Here is a 20,978-nt window from a genome sequence, read left to right on the forward strand (position 1 = left end):
TTCCTGCATAAATTCACACCCGATCTGACGCTGTTCGCTTTCAAATAATATTGCATTAGTGCGATTATATTTTCACATATATTGTCTCTTTCTTTCAGGTGTGTAATAGAAACCACAGCATAGAGAGAAGTGTGTACACTGCTTCTTACAGGAAAAGGCGATGGAAAAAGTGCACTTGAATAAAAGTGCACTTTTGTTATACTTTTACACCAATATATGTTCCTGTGTTTGAACGACACGGGCAGATGGGGAGTGTCTGATGATTGCATATAGCGCCGGTTACTGGTCTTTACCATTCTTTCCTCTGCATGTCCTGGGTACAAAAGAAAAGCATACAGCAACATGCGGGACTGGCAGGAACACTCAATAAAACTGAATAAAAAGAAAAGCAAGTGACGGTGAGATAAGAAGGCAGCTTCGCCAGCGTTTGTGTGTCAGAACCGGGGGGGGCGTTAGTATGCATCGTGGTACACTGCAGAGCTATAGCGCGTCTTTAGTGAAAACAGCCGTGTCAGATGGGGTTGTATGGATTGATTCTGAACGCGACTGAGAGAGTGAAAAGTGAATAAAAAAAAAAGCTAACCTTTACAAAGATCATAAATTGCACCGGCTGTTACAGACTGAAATCAAATGTATGTTTTATTCTAAAACAGTAAGACTAAGAACAGTTTACTTCTCAAAAGGGGGCGCAGGATCGAACCCGTGACCCTTGATTCAAGCGGGGCTGTATCTATTGAACCACGGAGTCAGTTATAGTAAACTGGTGTCAATGTCGCATGTTAAGGCGGCTTTTTCTTTCTGCAGTTATATGTTTGAATAAAAGTGCAATTGTGTTATTCTTGTGAAAATGTTTCTTTGCTATTTGGACTTCAGGCTTCATACATTATATAGTTTATGCCTACATTTTGTCATCTACTACTAGAATATAAAAAAAGTTTCTGTTTTAACAATGTGTTGACACAGATTACTGTAGAAACGGAACAGACATGAAATGCGTGTGTTCCAAACAACGATCTATTATTTCACTCTAAAACTCCACTTCACTCCCAGATACTCAATCAAGGCATGAGCTGAGAGAAGTTCGTGCACGTTCTAAATTGGTGGGGGGATGGAATAGCCGGCTGCTCCTAGCTTCTCTTTATCAGCACATTTAGAGAACAAAGGACGCTGGCGGAGAGGTGTGAAGGGATTTAAGAAGCAGTTTAAGGTGGGACGGAATTACGAGTTTTTTCGTAGGCTCTGGTAATTCTAGTGTTAAGAGGCAGTCTTAACATCTATTTCTTGCTCAGTACCATCACTGCTAGTGAATACCAAGGTGACTAATCCCATAGGCCATTTATTGTGTGATAGTGGATTCTCCTTCAACAACACTATATTTCCTATCTCCAAAATGGAAAGATATTCCCACCTCCAGTATGTCCAGAATTCATTTGCCAAGACTTGCAATTATCTTAATTGTTTTTTCAAGAGATCATTGTCTATGAAACAAACTAGAGGTGCAGACAGTCTGTTCTGTGGCAACATGGATTCAAAAAATATCCCTATTTGACCAGGCCTCTGTGAATGATATATTCTGAAAAGTGGCAGGTACCAGTAATCTTCTCCTTCTTACAGTGGAGGGGCTGGTTCTGCATGTACATTCTGAAACATTTTCTCCATAAAGCTGCTGAACTGTTCTTTCATCTTGGGTCTTCTGTATAAAGAGTGCTGTAGAAGGACAAGGCATGAAACAGCCTGTTCACGATTACTGGGGAGATGAGGTCTGAGAGATCTGAAAGGTAGTGGAGCAACCCAGCCATTTGCCTCATCTCTGCTGAATTCCTTTTCCATAATTTTTAAAAAGACTTGATATTAAATAGAGGGCACACTTATTGTCATCTTTGGTTTTCTCAGATACTGACTTGCCCAGCACATCATTATGTGCAGACTTGATTAAAGAAGCACATGGTGCTGGCTCCCCGCCATAAGTCACCCTTTCTCTCGAGCGAAGATGGATGTAGAAAAGTGTGAAAAGTGAAGGTCGCCATTTTCCAGCACACTTGTCATGAAAGTACAAACTATTGGTTTGTGTGCATTTCCAAGGCAAACTTCACCTACAAGAATCCAACCAAGGTCAGGTCTTTGAGCAAAGGGTGCAATGTGAGAGCCATTAATTTAATGTCTGACTTTTGTGCACTCTTATGATGTATCTTCCAAGCAACAGTAGAATGTGGACATTAGTGTCCAATTCTGGGATATGGGCTGCCACAGACTTTAGGTGAAGGTGGCAAAGTGCTACCTCGGGTGTTGATATTTCAGAGCGATTGTTCAAAATCTTGTTGCATTCAATAAGTGGAAGCAGGGCTATACTTACTCCGCCATTCACAGCCTCTATTTGGAAGCCAACTGCTTTTCTTTCAATTGTCTCCATAACTCCAGTACAGGTTTGTAGAGAATATGTGAATGGGTTGCTTTGAATGTTAAACATATCAAAGAATTCTGATCTCAACTAGCGTGCCGTTGCTTTGATCATCTAGAATGGTATACATTTTAACTGCCTTCTCAAGCAGCCCTTGAGGATACACTTTAACAAGACAAATCTTTGAGCATGAGCATGCCTGCAGACCCTGGCCACATTCTTCAGTGTAGTGAGAAGAAACTGTAGGTGAGTTACTGAGGTCTTCCTCTTCATTATCCTCATGTCTGGACACCTGCGTATCAATCAGGCGTTGATGACCAGGGAGCAGGGCCTGAATGCATGGCTGTGCTGTGTCTGTCACTCTCACACTCCTTGCACTTTAGTTCCAATTTACAGTTTCTTGCTACATGTGAAGATGAAGTGTAGTACCTAAATATGATTCTCTTTCAGGTATGACTTGCATTCCTCTATGGTCTTTTCTCTGAAGCCTCTACATTTTGCCAGGGGATGAGGTATGATGTGGATGGAGCAGTGCTTCATGAGTTCGTCCTTTTTTTCTGATTTAAGCATACTTGAAACCATAGGTGGGGCAAAATCTGTTTTTTGGACAGATATCTCAGCCTTTTGGTTAAAATTTTTATATAAAAGCTTGCCATGCCTGGCAGGGACACTATAACTCCCAAATAGTGTGAAGCTTGGGTCATTCCTGGTTCTGGCTTTATTGCTTACAAACTTTGTGAAAAAGAAGGGAGGGTAGCACATGTCATGTACCTCTTTGAACTGTATTATACTACGAAAACAAGAGATAAAGGGGTGCCTACGTGAGACACATGGGGTGTATTGTATTTAAATGTTTATTATGGGACATATATGCTTTACGTGAGCTTAATAGACATTTCAAACACCACTGTGAGTGTGGGACGTGACTGAGAGGTGTGTTAATAACTGACAAGACAAAGAGGGAGCACAATTCAACAAATAACTGTAACAGCTAACAGCATGTGAGGCAGAACAGGTATTTTACTGTGTTTTCCACATACTTGTCATTATACAATACCTCCTCATTGTCAATTTTATTTTAGTAAAATCATTTCAAGTTAATTTTATTTCTATAATATTTTCCATTTTCATTTTATTTCAATTTAATTTTATGACATCTGACCATTTTTATTTACATTAGTTTTTATCTCTGATGACTTAGTTAAATTAGGTTTTATTTAGTTTTCATTGAAGCTTAAAAATGAAGATTTTATTATTTTAACTTAAAATATTAAGATTGAGTAGGCCTATATAGCAAAAGGACTATATAAACAAGCAGATATGCCCATTTATACAGAGAGTAATCTTCTGATCATTTTATAAAATGTGTCACTCATGTTCTACCCATGTCTATCTGTTCAAGAAACAAGTTGTTATTCTACAGAGTGGCACAGGGAAATGGGAGATTTTCAGTTGACGTTCAATGCACGATTAAACACATTACAAAATACATTTAATGATGAAATGTATTGTACAGGATATGCAATAAAATGATGGTAATCAATATTCATTTTATGTTTTGAAGAAAAACATCATGAAGGTGTTATCCATTTCTTCAAACACATTCTAACAGCCTGTTGAGGAAATTCTTCATTGCTCGGTGTAACATGTCAAGAGGAATGCATGAGCAGACAGGACACGATCACCATGTCCTAACTGGAAATGACGCAGAAATTCCCTTTGCGCAGCAGTCACACTATCACCATTCTTATAAAAGGCTTTCACAGCGAACGCTGCTTGCGCATCACTCCACTGCTCCATTGTAACTAATGGCAAAGGGTTCTAAACAAGGCTGCTTTGGTCCTACACAACTGCTGACAACCTAGGGTCACCAATATCTAGTTCCAAAATTTCCTGTTTTCCTGCACCACCCTGTATAATACCGGGCAGCCAGCTTTTCTCTTCGTCAACACATTCACCTTTTCTTTCACTAAATGGTGAAACCCTTGACTCTGCTCCTCTCTCAACTCCAAGTTTGTTCAAATAAAGAGAAGGGGCACTCTCAGACTATCACCAGGATTTACTTACAGTGAAACTGTAGCGAAACAGGACCAACTTCTGGGTCATCTCTGCTAACACTGAGACTTCTATAAATTCTATAATATAGTTCCTTAATTATCAAGCGGGGTCATTTTTGCTAAATCGCTTGTAATTCGACCTCTCCAAATTAGAATCATTGCTGTTATTGAACTATCTGGAGTATAAACACGTTTGGTCTCTTTGTAAAGGTAACATTCTCTAGTTTCACCCTTAGTAGTCAGAATCACTGTAGGTGTGACTGATCAAAAGTTATGCACATTAGAACTCACAAAAAAAGAATTGTTTTGTTCTCGCCTAAGTTTTTTTGTGAAAATAAAGGAAAATAAAGCTGCAGTAGGTAGGTGGGGACAGAAACACACTATGTACCAACAGAATAACTTGTTGACTACTCACATTTCAAATTTGAAAAGAATACCTGTAAAAATGACATTTTTACACCAGTTTTTATGTGGGCATGTCCAGGTGCTTTTTAGAGAGACCATTATCCACATTTTGGAACGTATGGAAAAAGTGTAATAACTTTTGAATGCTTCAACCCACATATATCAATGAGGGCTCTACTGAAAGCTTACACCTAAAGGAATTTATATCTACACACAGTGTCACTCTATTAGTTATAAAAATAATAAAAACAATAAAAAATACACATTTCTATGTAAAAATAGTCAATACAAGTCTTATGGGCCAAAAATATATATATATATATATTTTTTATTTTTTATAAAATGCACACAAACTATATACATTTCTTTTACAAACTGTTACAACACAGCTCAGCGTTTTTCCATGTGCCACTTGATGGCAGCAATCACTAGCAGGCAGAAAGCACAAGGGCGTGTCACATGTCGCTCTCTGCCATTAGACGTCTCCTGGGCCGAATGATTACTTTCACGCCGCGTACATGCCTCTAATACTTTTAATCGAGAGTGTATTTACGTTTATCTGTACGTTTATTCATATTTAAAATGCGAAAAAACTTGGCGAAATCACAATAAACAACCACGCACCAAGTCTGCAGACTGGCACAAATGCCACCTTCGCGCAGCTCCGATCGTTTTGTTTACAAGTTAGTATGGCAAGTTACATATCATAATGCTCGGCTGCTCATTGGCTGTAAGTTTTGAGTGTCACTCACAGTGTCCAATCAAACTGGTGGATCCTACCAGGGTTTGGAGTTGTTCAGCTGTCTGTGACACTCGTTGGCTATACGAGGTGCCAGTCAACCCCAGACCCGTCGTAATTGGCCAACTTAGGTGTCAATCAGAAGCTAACACTTCTGTGTAACATGCTGTAGCATGGTTATCGCCGACAGAAACAAATTACGTCTGATATGATCAATAGAAGTGAAAAAAAATTACGTAGCTAGTCTCAAGTTATGAAACGTTTTCTGGAGTTTTTGTCCCTTTGAGGATATATCGTGTGTTTTGGACCTAATCGTTTTACTGGATTATATTCGCTGGAGCCTTACGGACAGAATGAGATCAATACTGCTCGGAAATATTGATGTTTGACTTGCAGGGGGTCTTCAAAGGTAGGGAAAGTCAACTCTTAAAAGTATGTACTTCTCTGTAAAAAAGGCTTTAGTGTCAGTGCTGTGGTTGTTGTGTGTCAAAATGGTTTATATCATCGGTAAGACGAGACTTTGAAGTTTCATTTGATGGGTAGTATGTCGAGATGCATGGCAGATGGGCATGCACACATGGCTGTAACTTCGTCAAAACGCTGTTATGTCCCGGGACCGGTACGTGTGTGCGTTAAGGTTCTCTAAGGCAGGCATGTCAAACTCACTACCATTGGTGGGCCGCTTCGACTGCCATACGTGCATCAGTGGGCCGCACTGTAACAAAAGCTACTTTATACAAAGTTACTGTAGCTTTCTTTCCAATACTGAAAACTTTAAAAAATGTAACACTTAAAGTTTAAAAAAAAGCAGTTTACTTCCATACAATCTCCATACAACAGTGTATAATTAGAGTCTTAGCCTCTTAGCTAGGTCCTTATATATTTTTTTGTCCCAACACTTGGCATCTCTTGTTAGTAACCAGTTTCAGGCTTGAAATCTTGTGCAGCTGCAACTTTTATGAGGGATGAAAGCGAGCGAGCGAGCGATGTGGGGTTTTGGTAGCTTTCATTAACGAAAACAATTGCTCACGAAGGTAAGTGACCCTAACCCCATGCCAACTTATGGATCTGCAAATACGAGGGTGGCAGGTAAACATACAAGCCTGGCACATCAACTTCATTGTATTTTGCCTTCAGAATAGAATATGACTTCAGTTCAATCAATTCCATTTGGATAGTCTCAGGCACATTCTCAACTTTGTAAGAGTATGGTGAAGTAAACAGCGAAAGTCCTGTTCGTGTGAATTGAAATCACGAAAACGCTCAATGAATTCATTTCTCAGTGATTCAAGTTGGAAAACAAATCTTCCAAAAATCTAATTTTACTTTGCTAAGTTTACTTCAAAGTTTATATTGTAAACTAAGCCAATATGCAAAAAGGTCCCTGACCTACACTTATTTTACAAACTCAAAAATCACAAAAATTTGTTAATAAACAACTCAGCAACTTCTCGTGTCCACTTCAGCTGTAGTCTGCACTAACTGTTCATTACAAAACTAGCACAAAATTACATTAAACTAGAGCAAAAAAACGTGAAAATATCCATCCACTCCTGCTTATCTGAGATCGGGTCGCGGGGTCAGCAGCTTGAGCAGAGATGCCCAGACTTCCCTCTCCCTGGCCACTTCTATTAGCTCTTACGGGGGAATCCTGAGGTGTTTGCAGGCCAGCCGTGAGACATAGTCCCTCCAGTGTGTGCTGGGTCTTCCCCGAGGCTTCCTCCCAGTTAGACACCAGGGAGGCATCCAGGAGGCATCCTGATCAGATGCCCGAACAACGTCATCTGACTCCTCTCGATGCAGAGGAGCAGTGGCTCTACACTGAGATCCTCCCGGATGACTGAGCTTCTCACCCTCTCTTTAAGGGAAAGCCCAGAAATCCTGCGGAGGCAACTTATTTCAGTCACTTGTATTCGCAATCTCATTCTTTCGATCACTGCCCACAGCTCATGACCATAGGTGAGGGTAGGAACGTAGAATGACCGGTAAATTGAGAGCTTTGGCTTACGGCTCAGCTCCTTTTTCACCATGAGAGACTGATGCAGAGCCCACATCACTGCGGATGCCACACCGATCTGCCTGTCGATCTCCCACTCCATTACATGAAAATATGTGAGCTATTACTACTCATGATGGTCAGTTCTGCCCAGTAGCCAGTCTCAGCAGCCCAGTCATTAGTGTAGCCTGCCAGGCTGCTGCAGCCTAGCACTTCTGTTGCAACGTCGTGGCACATAAATTTTGGTCAAGGCTCGTTAGTGTCATGCCTAGGGTATCAAGGAGCTGACACCACAGCTGCAACTATATTAGCAGATGACGTTTCCAGTACCATAATGCCATGGGAAAACCCGCTTTCGTCAGAAGGCGGAAGTAAGAAAAGTCAATAAGTAACGCCAAAGATGAAGAATGATTCAATCACAAATGACACCACTAAACTTGTACGAAATGATTACTAACTAGGATCTGGGCCGTGTGTTTGACATGCCTGCTGTAAGGGAACCTTAATTTTCAAAGCAGAATAATGCTGCTGCCCATTAGTGGCCTGGTACTTCACTCCCGATAAAGAGCTTTCTGACCTTGGAAATTCATTTTAGTTTTAGTTTTCCTTCATCGTCTATTTTTAGTTTTAATTTAGTTTTTATTTTACAAAGACATTTCTATTTTATTTTTATACTAGCAAAATACCAGCGGAGAAGTAGTGTGTTAAAGAAGTTATGAAATAGAAAAGGAAACATTTTAAAAATAACATAAAATGATTGTCAATGTAATTGTTGTAGGCTTATTTTAGTATTGAGAGTGAATTTGATTATTGTAAAGAGTTTAATTTATGATTGTAAATGTTGTGTAGGAGAAATGCACATTTTTACAATGTAAGGATCTCCTTGTAAACAACGTTTGCAGTTCTGCCTTAGGGCTCTAAAATGACCAAGCTCTCTGCTAAGCCTACTCTTGAGCATGCGAAGTACAGTTGGCCATGTGAGAAGCAATCTTATGTCAAGTCAATGACAACCTTTTTTTAGAGTCAGGCCCTGTGACTTATTTGTTGTCATAGCGAAGCAGACCCTTACTGGAAATTGGAGGCGTTTGAATTGGAATGGGAGGTCAGAGGGTATGAGAGTGATGCGAGGAAAAAATACAATCTCCCTTGAGCCAGTTCCAGTGAAGACAGTTGCCTCAATGAGGTTCTTGTGCAGAGATTTGATCTGAAGCCTGGTGCCGTTACAAAGTTTTGGTGGTTGTAAGTTTCATAGTAACATCATTGGTGCGCTGACCTTCAAAAGTAGAGTATGCAGAGGCATGCCCAGAGGTTTAAGAGTGTGAAGAAACTAAATGAAAAAGCAGAAGTCACCAGCAGGAAGACATGAAGCAAGGCCAACAATAACAGGCTTGAAGCGGTGGAGTAAAGAAGAAGGGAGCAGTGAGCATGACGAAAAGCTGAGGAAAGTAAGGAAGCGAGAGAGGAGGCACATGAGTGCGGGATGTCGTTAATGTATAAATGCAGGGAGTCAACCACGTGGTACTGTAGGTGCGCGATCAGTGGCTGCGCGGAAAAACGTAAGGGGACTAGGGGTGGCCCTTGTGCGTCTCTGCCGTGAAAATAATACTCTGTTAACGGAAAAAGGGAATGAAACCACTAAGAGGAGAGGTCAGTTACGAAAGTTCCTTATGCCATAATGGTGAGAACCACCAAAAAGAAGACGTTATTTTTGAAAGTTTGTTACAGGGCACGGTGCATAATGAAACATACTTAACATTTCTAAGTACACTGTAAAGGATGAGCATGGGAAATTTGGGCTTCTTACATATATTGGCTTCTTACATATATTGGAAGTCACAGAAATAGTAAGGAGGGGTTTACCCTATCTATATATACAGTTTAGGGGGTACACCTGTTCCCCCTCCCCGCCAACTCCCCCCCAGGTGTTGCAATAGGACATGAAACATAACTAACTTTTGTAAGTACACTGCAAGAAATGAAGCATTTCAGCTTCCCACCTATATGGAAAGTGGGAGAATTAGTGATGAGCCAGTGAGGGCTTTGCCTTTTATATGTATAGATATATTAGTTTCAGTTTTAGTAATTATGATACGGTTAAAGAGCTACTATGGAGTTTAGTTTTTATGTCACAATGAGACAGAACTGTACACTTAACACTAGAATTACCAAAGCCTACGAAAAAACTTGTAAATCTGTCCCACCTTAAATTTCTTCGCACCTCTTCGTCAGCATCTTTTGTCTTAAATGTGTTGATAAGCAGCAAGCAGCCTGCTATCACATCCCCCCACTGCCGCACAAGGTTTTCTCAGCTCAAGTCTGTTTACCTGCATGTCAGTTCCTTAGAGTTGTATAGAGTGAGAAGTCAAGCAAAATGACACATTTTATAAAGACTGTATCATTATTTGGAACACATGTATTTCATATGTTCCGTGTCTACAACAATCTATGTAAACACATCGTTAAAACAGAAAAGTTTTTCATGTTTAGTAATAATTGACAAATTGTAGACATGGAGCGTATACTGTGTGAAGCCTGAAGTCCAAATGTCAAATAAACACTTTCACAAAAGGTACAAGTTAACAAAAACAAGTGCGCTTTTGTTCAAGAATATAACTGCAGAAATAGAACACGCGTTAGGGTGCAACATTGACACGACTGCTTTGGTGGTTTAACGATAAGAACTGCTGACTGGTAATCAAAGAGTGAACTGCTCTTATTCTTACTATTTCAGAATAAAACATATATTTGATTTGAGTCTGTAACAGCCGGTGTAAATGTACTTGTACTGGTAAAGGTTAGCGTTGTTTTTTTTATTCAGTTTTATTCTCCCAGTTATGTTGACACTCCCCCCGATCTGACACTGCTGTTTTCACATAAAAACACGCTATAGTAGAGGTGAACTCAGATGATGACGAGGGTTCTAGATTGGAGAAAGAATGCAAAATCCCTGGTATGCAATATGTATGATACGGCTGATGTTTTAAAAAAGAATATGACGATTTCAAAAATCAATTTTGAGAGAAAGAGAGAGAGAAACATTGTAAAAATAGGGACAGATATTTTAAAACATAATTCTGCTACTGGGTTATTCTCACAATATTGGTTATTTTAAGCTGTGAAATTTAACTAAAAAAGATAAATTAATAAATATAACATAAGATTGTTTTTTTTTTTTGGTATCAGTATACTGCTGCTGGATTATGTGAATTTCCCCTTGGAATTAATAAAGTTCTACCTATCTATAAATACAAAAACACATTAGTATGTTTAACTTTTCATTACTTGGCAGACTCTCCTCACCTACCTACGTGTAGTTCAGTAGAGACATTGTCAACTCAGGAATTTTTCAAGGTTTGTATTGCTTTATTGTTAAATGTCATTTTTAAAGCAGAAGTGATTGGTCGGCAACAATATGCTGATTGTGTATGATGACCTAGTCAGTCTCTCGATCAGTGCCGTTTTATTTTCAAAAATTAGGAGTGGTCTCCCCTAGACTTTCTCGTGTACTCAGATATGGGGATGGATATTTGAGGAGTAAACCGCAAGACAATGATTATATTATGTACATTAAAGAACCATCAACAACAAATCAAATTAATAATATATTAAACAATTATTATAAAAGTAAAGTTGAATAAATCGGACTGTGCAGCTGCATGAAAAAAAAAAAAATCAAGTGTTCTGGTAAAGTACCAATTCCGGTTGATGGATTTGGCCCAAAAGTTAATACAGATCTACAATTCTGGTGTAACAACCACATGCCAAATTTCATCCATCTATAGTTGCGTTTTTGAGTTATCGTGTTTACACACACATATATAATTCCAAAAAACGGTATTTTAAGACTCAGGGAGGTCTAAAACGTCAAGATTCATCAAAATCTCGAGGTCAAATTTTTTCATGATTACTATACTTTCTCTATACTTTGTGTGCGAAGTGGCAGGCGAATTACTGGCAACAAAAAGCAGACACTGAGAAATAAACTGAAATGTTACTCACTCGTGATTTTTCTGTCCATACGGTAAAGTTTTTGTTGACCAGCACATTCCAGTTTTAGGTGTTTGAATTACATCTTGATATACAAGATGTGCAAAGAAAGGCAGCACGTAAATCGCTTTCTATTCCACACGCTTTATGCGCGTATTCAGGTTGCTCTGTCACAACAAATGTCACAACACCCGCACACCGTCACCAGCTCCGTTCACTGGATGAATACAGTATATGCGGGAGGCTCGTGGTGGATGACTTTCAGTTTTAGAATTAAAAGTTATAAGGGTTAAAAACTAACAGCAAGAATATTCATTCAAAAACGAAAACTAAAATTATTTTTAGTAAATTATTATTCAGTTAGTTTTTCCAGCTACTTTAATAGTTTAGTTTTAGTTTTTCATTTAATTTTTTAAAATTATTTTATTTCAGATTACGAAAATGTAATAGTTTCAGTTTTGATCTTAGTTTTCGTTAACTATAATAACCTTGATTCAGACAGTTAAGTACTGTTTTGAGTTATTTAACACATAAATTACGTATTCACTCTATTCAGTATTAGCAACAATGGATCAACTGCTAAAATAAAAGATAAAAACTAGACTAGGTGTAAAGATATTTTAACTTCATACAGCGTACAAAATATGTGAAGTTACCTCCCAGAATGTGATAAAGCAAAAAGTAGCACAGACATATAAATTAAATATAAGTAAGAAATGTCAGGGTTATTGAACATATAAAGAACAAAACATACCTATCCTATTCAGCCTGAACATTTTAGACAAGTTTCTTTCATTTGACCTTGGAATTTTTACTGTGGCTCCTTCTGAAACGTTTTTTTTGTGTGTCTGTAGAGCCACGCACTTTATTGTCAGCTGCTGAGCCTGACAAAGGGCAAGGCATCTTTCCATATCTGAAGCAGATTAGCACAAATGGTGCATGGTGGCTTGCTCAGTTCTTATCTATAAGGCACTAGTCTATTTTCTGCTTACACAAATATGGTATTACTACTTGAGTACTTAAAGCCAACTTGACCCCCCTTGTCCCCAGCTTGACCTGATACTGGGGATGAGATGTAGCCCAGGGTCACTATTACCATTAGTGTTATCTGGTTAATGAGGGTAAAGTAGGAGTCCAAAGGGAAACAGAAGAGAAACATTTCCTTGCTTTGTTAAAAAACAATCAGATGGAAGTGTTGACATGCAATCTGAATTTCTGAAGAACAAACAAAGTCAAATGGTCACAGTAAGAACCTGCATTTAATATTTGCAGAATTTATGATTTTGACAATTCACATTTTTTCTGTCTATGTATTAGTCAGCTAGGTACACCAAAGGCAGATGCTGCCAAGTGTCAAGTACTGGAAGAATTTTAAGAAAAAAAAAATCACAAAAACATGGCTTTGATTACAATGCAATGGAGAAACTGAACAACCTACAGTGTAGGAAAGCATTTAACAATGAAATTAATTACACATCTTAAGGAAGAAAGGACCAAAAGTTAAATTCTTTTTAAGGTTTCAATCCATATGTTTCTATTTATGTTAATATCATTAATTATGAAATATTTTATATAGTAAAAACATTCAAAATTTTGAAATGTAATATATTAGATCATATATTTAATTTGTATGAAATATGTCAACGACAAAATAGTAATTATCAACACAAGAACTAATGTTCAGGTTGCTTGTAGCATGACATTTAAGATGAAATTAACTATTAAAATATACACTACATAATAAATGTGATATGTGAAATGTGTATTTGGAAATTCTTAATTTGAAGATTTTTTTTTGCTAGCTATTTTAAATAAGATAAAATAAATGTGGTGCAGATCAAATTGTTTTAAGTGATGTAGCAATAGGAACTACCATATTCTGAAACTGCTTGTCTATTTTTGGGAACAATAACCTGATAACATATTTACCGATACTTCCATATTTTTTTTAAATGCTAATCAATGTGACAATGGCCATATAAAATAAAAATTCTGACGTAAGGACATTTTATGTTTTTTAGCATGGAGTAAAAGTCCATGAAATTATTTTCAAATTCACTTAATCCAATTCTGGATTTCAGGGTGAAATAAAATAAAATGTATAAAATAATGAATGAATGGTAACTAAAATATAATATTGGTAATATTTACAATTTATTAATGTATTAAGCATCAATAACAGGTCACAGCTCATATCAGTTCAATTGTAGAGTCACCATGGCTCAAAGTGTCAGACAGAAATGTATTGAGGCCCTCACATTTACAACTTATTATTACTGAAGGGACACAAACACAACCAAACTGTTGAGTTATTGAATTAAAAGAGGTATTATCCTGCCTTGGCTGTTATTTGTAAAGACACTACTACCACTATACTGTAATAGGCTTGCAGGACGGATATAGGAGATCCAGTTGCTGGATATTCCTGGCAAAAATCTATGTTCAGTCCACAATCAAGTTTTCTCGTCTCTGGGAAAACTGTTGACATTCATTCTGAAAGGAGCCTGATCAAGACTACAGGAGCAGAGAGGATGCAAAAGCTGCGCCAATGGACATTACACGCCTATGTTAATGATTAACAGAGCCAAAGGAAGCATCTAGGTCCATGCATTGTTTGTTGAGACTAAATAAAATGGCTTATGGTTAGGACAAAAAAAGGGTCTGGTGACCAACTAAAAACAGGTGGGTATTTAGCAAGGATAGACTGAAATTAGTGACATTGTTGAATGCTGGAAAGACTCTCTTGGATTACGAATATGATAAATACAGCGAAGGCAGTGTCAATAACTCGGGTAGAAATGGGTCTATTTTATTTCTGTGGCTGAGATCACCTTGGTGGTAAACAATCTTTCAACTAGTAAGGCAGTAAAGAGAGATGAGATGATGAAGGATCAGCATATTATATACAAGTCTTAAATGACAGATTTCAGTGAAGCCGGGAAATTAAACAGTTCTTCCTTCCATGAATATTGTTTTGTTTTGTAAAAACAGGTTTGGCAGGATTCTAATGCATGCAATTTGGGCCTTAGCATACATATTTGAGTCAGTCTTCCCTATGTTAAGTCTTTATAAAGTCTACTTCAAGAATCAAAGATTGTATCCTATTTGTAAAAGGCAAAGACAAAAAAAAAACAAAGCATAGGACAAAACAATATACAACTGTGGGACTGCAAATCATATCTCTACTACTTTTAGTCAATATTACGCATTTAGCCCTATCTGCCAATGTTCTTTGGCACACACTAAAGCATTTCACCACTATATGATCAGATGAGTAATAGCTCATCAAATGTGAGGTTATCCTTACTGCCTCGAAAAAAGGGGCTAGATTTCTACAGGTAGTAGTGGGTAACAATTTGCAGTGCAGGTGGCTCAAGTGAGTAACTGCAGAACAAATGGATGAGTAAGAAGTGGTCAAAAAACAAAAATTGCAGGCACACTTATTATTTCTCTGTATTAATCTTACTAAGCTATTACTAAAACTGTTAGTGGTGTTAACTCATTTGTAGGCTTCAAATTAACATCAAGAATGTATTTTGTTGTGACATAAGCCTCTAGTTTAAGTTTCTCAAAAGTATGAATCACTTTCAAAGTGGTTTATATTTCCCAGAAATGTTTACGGAGATCAATTTCATATAAGTAAATGCATCAATGTTTTGTAAAAATTATCAAAGTGTATAATGTTATTTTAAATATGGTGAAAAGATGAAATGACTAATTATAAGTTGCTAATAAAGAGCAAACTACTATTCTGTCATTATTACATGTAGTGGATAAAACCAAAAATTTAAAAATGACTGACTTAAAATAGTTATGACCAAGAAACAAACATATGCATGAAAATGAATCAGTTACTAAACAGATTAATTCCTAAAGTGGTCTACATGAGACACCATTGTAGAATGTCCATGATTCTCGTAATGAGCAATAATACAAAAACTGAATACCTAAAACGTATACTAATAGGATATTAGGTCCAAAAAAACACAACAGTGATTTCCATAAGCTACTACAATAAAATATAGCAAATCTGAATATTGAACACTATAGAGCTCATCACCAATTAAACTTTTGGTCCTCACCCAAAGGCAACTTTTGATAATATTATAATTGAGATTTGATTTTGATTTTGTCTAAAGCACCCATCACTGTTTCACTTAATATGAAACAATGTGTGTCATTGTGTGTACAGCTTCACTGAGAACTAGGAATTTTGCACAACTCTAATCTTTGGGAAACATGTCTTCCCTGCACTAAAAAAAGGCTTGCATATTAAACTATGTGTCAAATTGAATTCAAAATAAAACAATGCTTGGCAAAACTGTCTAAAACTGTTTAAAACTGTTTGGGTTTTGTGGCTTTAAAAAATTACCACACTGTTTTGTATGTGATGATACAAAGGAAACTGTTCAGCAACAAAGGGGAAACAACAGCAAAATATTTATTAAAGATATGAGCACATATTCACATAGCCAGTATTACATATTTTGCTTTCTCACTAAAATCATGTGTAGACAGACTGACGTTATCTTTTCTATGCAATGGCTAAAAAATTGGTCCTGAATTAAAAACCAGGCCCAGGCACTATTATTCCTAGCAAAAATGTCTGTCTCCATAGTGGAGCACCTCACTGGAAAGTAGTTTTGCACCTTATCTGATAAGGTGATTGATACCAGACCTTGAAAAATTTCAGCAACGTCTCTCAGGTCATGTGCTGGACACCCAAGTTCTAACAAAGGCCCATAACTCAAGGATGAGTAACACTGATAGACACAACAATGCAACAATGGCCAACAAAGGGTGGGCTAATGTGCACCCCAGGAAACCAATGGTAAGACGTCTATTTCTTTCTTTAAAAACCTTTGTAAGACCATACTGCTCTTTTCATCGGCCTACAGCTCAACCTGCCCGTAACTTTAGCTGTCCATAGCCAGACCACTTCGCTGACAAGGTGTGCCAGTAATAAAAGTTTAAGAAATCATTTTATTTCAAAGGGCAACTGTTCTAGACTGGAAGATTTGAAAACTTGCCTGTACTGGAGTCAGTCAAGGTTGCCATTAATCCAACTTTAGTGAGGAATAGCAAGTGCACAAGCAAGAGAGAGAACTATGCAAAACAGTGTGTTCGTCTTGCTAACAACTAGAGTTGACTAATCAACAGCAAATTCAGAAGGCTAACTTTGTTAGCAACCAAGGACACTGGAAGACAAACTGTAGTACTGCCTACAACTAAAAGGTGCAATCAAAAGTGAAGATTCTTCTGTGTGTCTAGAGAAAACCAACAAGAAAAGCAACCTCAACCATAAGTACTACTTTGATTCCAATAACTATTAATTGTAATATGATAGGACAAAGCCAGTTAATGTATTATGGCAACAGGGTAACTGTAACTGAAATGTAATGACCTTGTGAAGGATAAATTCCAACTGTTAATAGTTTCACATGCAAATTCCAATCAGGAAGAGCAAAGCAGCATCTAACACCCTTTCTCACACACTCACACAGACCTCTGTGGGTGGTCGGTGGTAACACAGCATAGACCAGCTAGGAGTAAATGAATGACACAGTGAAAACATGAGAAGTTTAATAACTAGCCAAAGAATGTATCCATCTTGAACACATGAATTGAAAGATCAGAATTCATAAGTGATGTCCCTTTTTCTATAAGAGAAAAAAAGATCTATCTAAGCAAAGAGATATAAATAAAAATTTACACACCTTTTTCTACAGGTGAGAAAAAAGTTTATCTAAGTTACTGAATATTATACATTGTATATTATATTTCCTATTTCCATACTGTCCTAACTTTGTTGGAATTTGGGTTGAAAGTAAAAACATGTGAAATCAGTTCATTTATCTTAGTAACACTAGATTCCAATTCAAGTGATGTAAAAATGACATTGATTTATATCCTATTGTTAGTTGTTGGTTGTGGATGTTCTGTGAATAATTTTAGTTCAAGCTTCTAAAACATAACATTTTTTGAAAGTACCACCTGATGGAGAGTTAAAACTTATACTGAAGTCTTAAAAGTAAAAATGATTAAGTGTTGGATGCTTAGAAGCCTGATGGAGAGCCGTCCACAGAAATAGTTCCTAACCAGACATCAAGGTGTACCTTGCAGAAGACAACAGAAAAGTATGGGGTTTAAAAGCAGCTACCACATGCCATTTCAGCCCAAAAGACCACATCTGCGTTAATCTTCACCAAATTAAGCTAATCTCTAAAGTCTCTGTTAACAGTGGGTCTCACCTTCCATGCAGTTCATGATCTTCATAAACAGGGTATAAAGACAAAGTAAAGGTCTGAAGAGAATACAGTTGCTGGGGATGAAAAATCATATTTCTTTTTGTTTGTAGTCAATGTTATGTACCTGGCTCTATCTGCCAATGTTTTCTGGCACATATTGGAGCAATTTGCAGCTAAACATGAACAGATTGCATGAGAATTACCACCTCCAAATACAAAGTCGGCTTTATTTCTTCAAAATGAGGGACTTGAATTCTGCAAGTTGTGGTGTGGGAAAGTCTGCAGGTGGACTAAACAGAGAAATAGGAAAAACTTGGGGGTGGGGTTATGAGTTTAAATAATGGATTGGTGCAATGTTGTTTGAACTGCACAAGTTGTAGTTAGAGAAAAAAATGACAAAGATTGTGGAACAAGTGATCAAAATATTAGTTCTCATTTCTCGCTAATCATCTTACTAAGCTATTACTTATTTATACACTGCATTACACACAATGGGGATATATTTTACTGTTACATTAATTTATAGTTTAAGTTTCCCAAAAGAAGGAATCACTTTTGCTAAGCACATTACTTTTCATATACAATAGCTATTTATATAGATCAGTACCATATGAGCATACATATGAATACTTTGTCAATACAATTAAAAGATAATTTAATATGTTGTTTAACAAAAAGGAACATTCTATTCTTTGTTTAACCTGTAGTGTGTTAAGAAAAAATTGCAAATAACTGTGTGAATATTTTTGATTAAGATGATCAAGGACATATGGCTCAGAATTAATTAAATTTATTAAATCATGAAGTGTTTTACAAGAGGCACCAATTTATCATGCCCAATGCTCTAGTAATAAACAATCACACATATCAAATATGTTCAAATAATATAATGGCATTTGGACAAACAAACCAAAACAGTTACTTTAATAAGCTCTCAATTATAATTTAAAAAGGTTCACACAGATCAGTATTCTCTCAAAACTGTGTTAAGAAAATAACTTACAGGTAAGTGAGTGAAAACTGTAAATGTACTCCTTAGGAAGGCAATCAGGTCACTCAGATAATCACTTGGCTCTCCATTAGCCCTAGCTGCCATCCAGTCATAGCTGGCCAGCTGCAAGAACTGGTCAATTTTTTGATTTAGGTTGGTGTAGATTTCTTCTTCTGCAGCATGGCGAGCATCCTTTCAAGAGAAAAAAAGCATAGTGGACAGGCTTGGGACATTTTGTAATACAATTATGTAAAAAACCCCACAACTTACAGATATGAAATTCATCACTAAGTTTCTCCTTTAATGCATTCTTTTGATACAATACATAACAGCTAGGTAATGCTGATTTCATAACACAGGTAAGGGTTAAGGTTTTAGTTTAAATTATAAAATATTACATTCTATAAATTACTTTTTTCAGCATTTCTGTACTCAGCACAAACAAGACAAGGTCTTTAACAATATCCCCAAATGCAACAACCAAAATTGTTCAAATTCTTTTTTCCTCCTGTTTATTTGAAAAGAAAGCATTATAAAAGGAAACGTCTTAATCAAATACTGTAAACAAAAATATAGTTAATAGAACAGTATGATTCAAAATACATCCAAAGAAAAGAACTCTGCGTTCAGTACTCATTCAAAAAGAAAAAAAGCAACCAAACAAATAAAGACATTCATCTAAAAGTTCTTTATACACCATAAAACAACAAGAAGAGATACATATAAAAACATTTCAATATTTAGTCAAAATGAAGATAAAAACATTTTCGGAAAATAAGAAGAGGTTAGCACCTAAATCCCAGCCAGCAAAGAGCAGGAACAAATCCCAGGCAGGGCGCCAGCCCACTGCAGGGCACACACACACACATTAGGGACAATTTAGGATTGCCCATGCACCTAACCTGCATGTCTTTGGACTGTGGGAGGAAACCGGAGCACCCAGAGGAAACCCACACAGACACAGGGACAACAGTCTTGTAAAAAATAAATCCATAAAGACAATTGGCAGAATGACTGTTTTTTCACATCATTCAAAGCAATAATTTGTAAATGCATTTGTGTGTTTATGCATAAGAGTGTACATTATATAGTTATTTGATAGCTCCCAGTAATTTCTCGAGAATAAATGTTTCTTAGCTGGGCCAAGGGGTGGCACTATCCAGTAATGCTCTCTCCTCTTTTCCCTCTGCAGACCCTCAACAGAACCCACCTCCTAATGACAACACTTCCACCAGCTCCTTCCTATTCCTGTCTCCAACATACTGCATATATACACCATCTTGCCTCTCAATGTCAGTTCTATTTTTAACTCATCTGTATCTTTTTATTTGCATATTTTCAAGTATACAGAGTACAAATTCCCTCCAAAACCTTTTTTATGGTCCTGGCCTGTTATTACTTTATACGTTAAGACTTTTAAATATAAATTCATCATAAGCTCTTTGTTTTAAACAAAGATTTATTATCACTGAACATCCAATACATTTTTACAAATTGCTATAACATACAGTAAGTACATATGCAATCTCAAACCAGCTCAATCTAATTTAGGATTGGAGGAAGACAGTCACATAGCTCAACAGCACTGGGTGCAAGGCAGGAAACAACTCTGAACAGCAAAAACCTTTATCTCAAGGCGTTTCATACTCATAGTTCATTTGCAGTGTGCCAAATTAGAACATGATTAGTTTCTTTGTTTCAATCTCCAGTCAGTTAGGTTTCATTTCAAGTGAACCAAAAAGAAAATCAAAGTGGGTGCATTGCAGAATTTTACATTGGGCAGAAGTAATTTTCTCCTGGAAAAATACATCATGAAGTTTCAACGAGAGGTATGCTACTGCACTACAACATTTGCAATAATTCTGTGGTACATTTACAAAGCACAGATCTGCGAGCAGAATGTCTGTCTGATAACTAGAATAGTGTAAGAAATGTGTTAGTTCACAAGCTACTGAAATGACATGTTTCATCTAGGCAACTCTTTGGCAAGCTCCACTGAGGGTACATTGTAATGTGCTTTAAATTCATTTAGACAGTAGGCATATTGGGTGAATTTAATTTCACCATAGGATGTTGCATATTTACTCCAGCCCTTCCCCATGATTGTTGCGGGAGGAGACTGGGCTGCTTAACAGTTGCACCTATGCCCCCTCACAG

The 20,978-nt window shown here is 37.1% G+C and overlaps 1 protein-coding gene across 6 annotated transcripts in view; it reads right to left on the reverse strand.

The window, feature by feature from the left end:
- Window positions 1-20,978, reverse strand: part of exoc6b (exocyst complex component 6B) — a 608,337-nt gene that overhangs the window by 179,192 nt on the left and 408,167 nt on the right. For all 6 annotated transcript variants that reach the window (XR_005633442.1, XR_005633443.1, XM_039751926.1 and 3 more), the window contains exon 18: window positions 18,834-19,013. Coding sequence is in view for 4 of the 6 variants with exons in the window: in XM_039751926.1 (XP_039607860.1) it covers window positions 18,834-19,013 (180 nt within the window). In the remaining 2 variants the exon portion in view is untranslated. The remainder of the gene's footprint in view (window positions 1-18,833; window positions 19,014-20,978) is intronic.

This window comes from Polypterus senegalus, chromosome 4, assembly GCF_016835505.1.
Source record: "Polypterus senegalus isolate Bchr_013 chromosome 4, ASM1683550v1, whole genome shotgun sequence".
Taxonomy (NCBI): Eukaryota; Metazoa; Chordata; class Cladistia; order Polypteriformes; family Polypteridae; genus Polypterus; species Polypterus senegalus.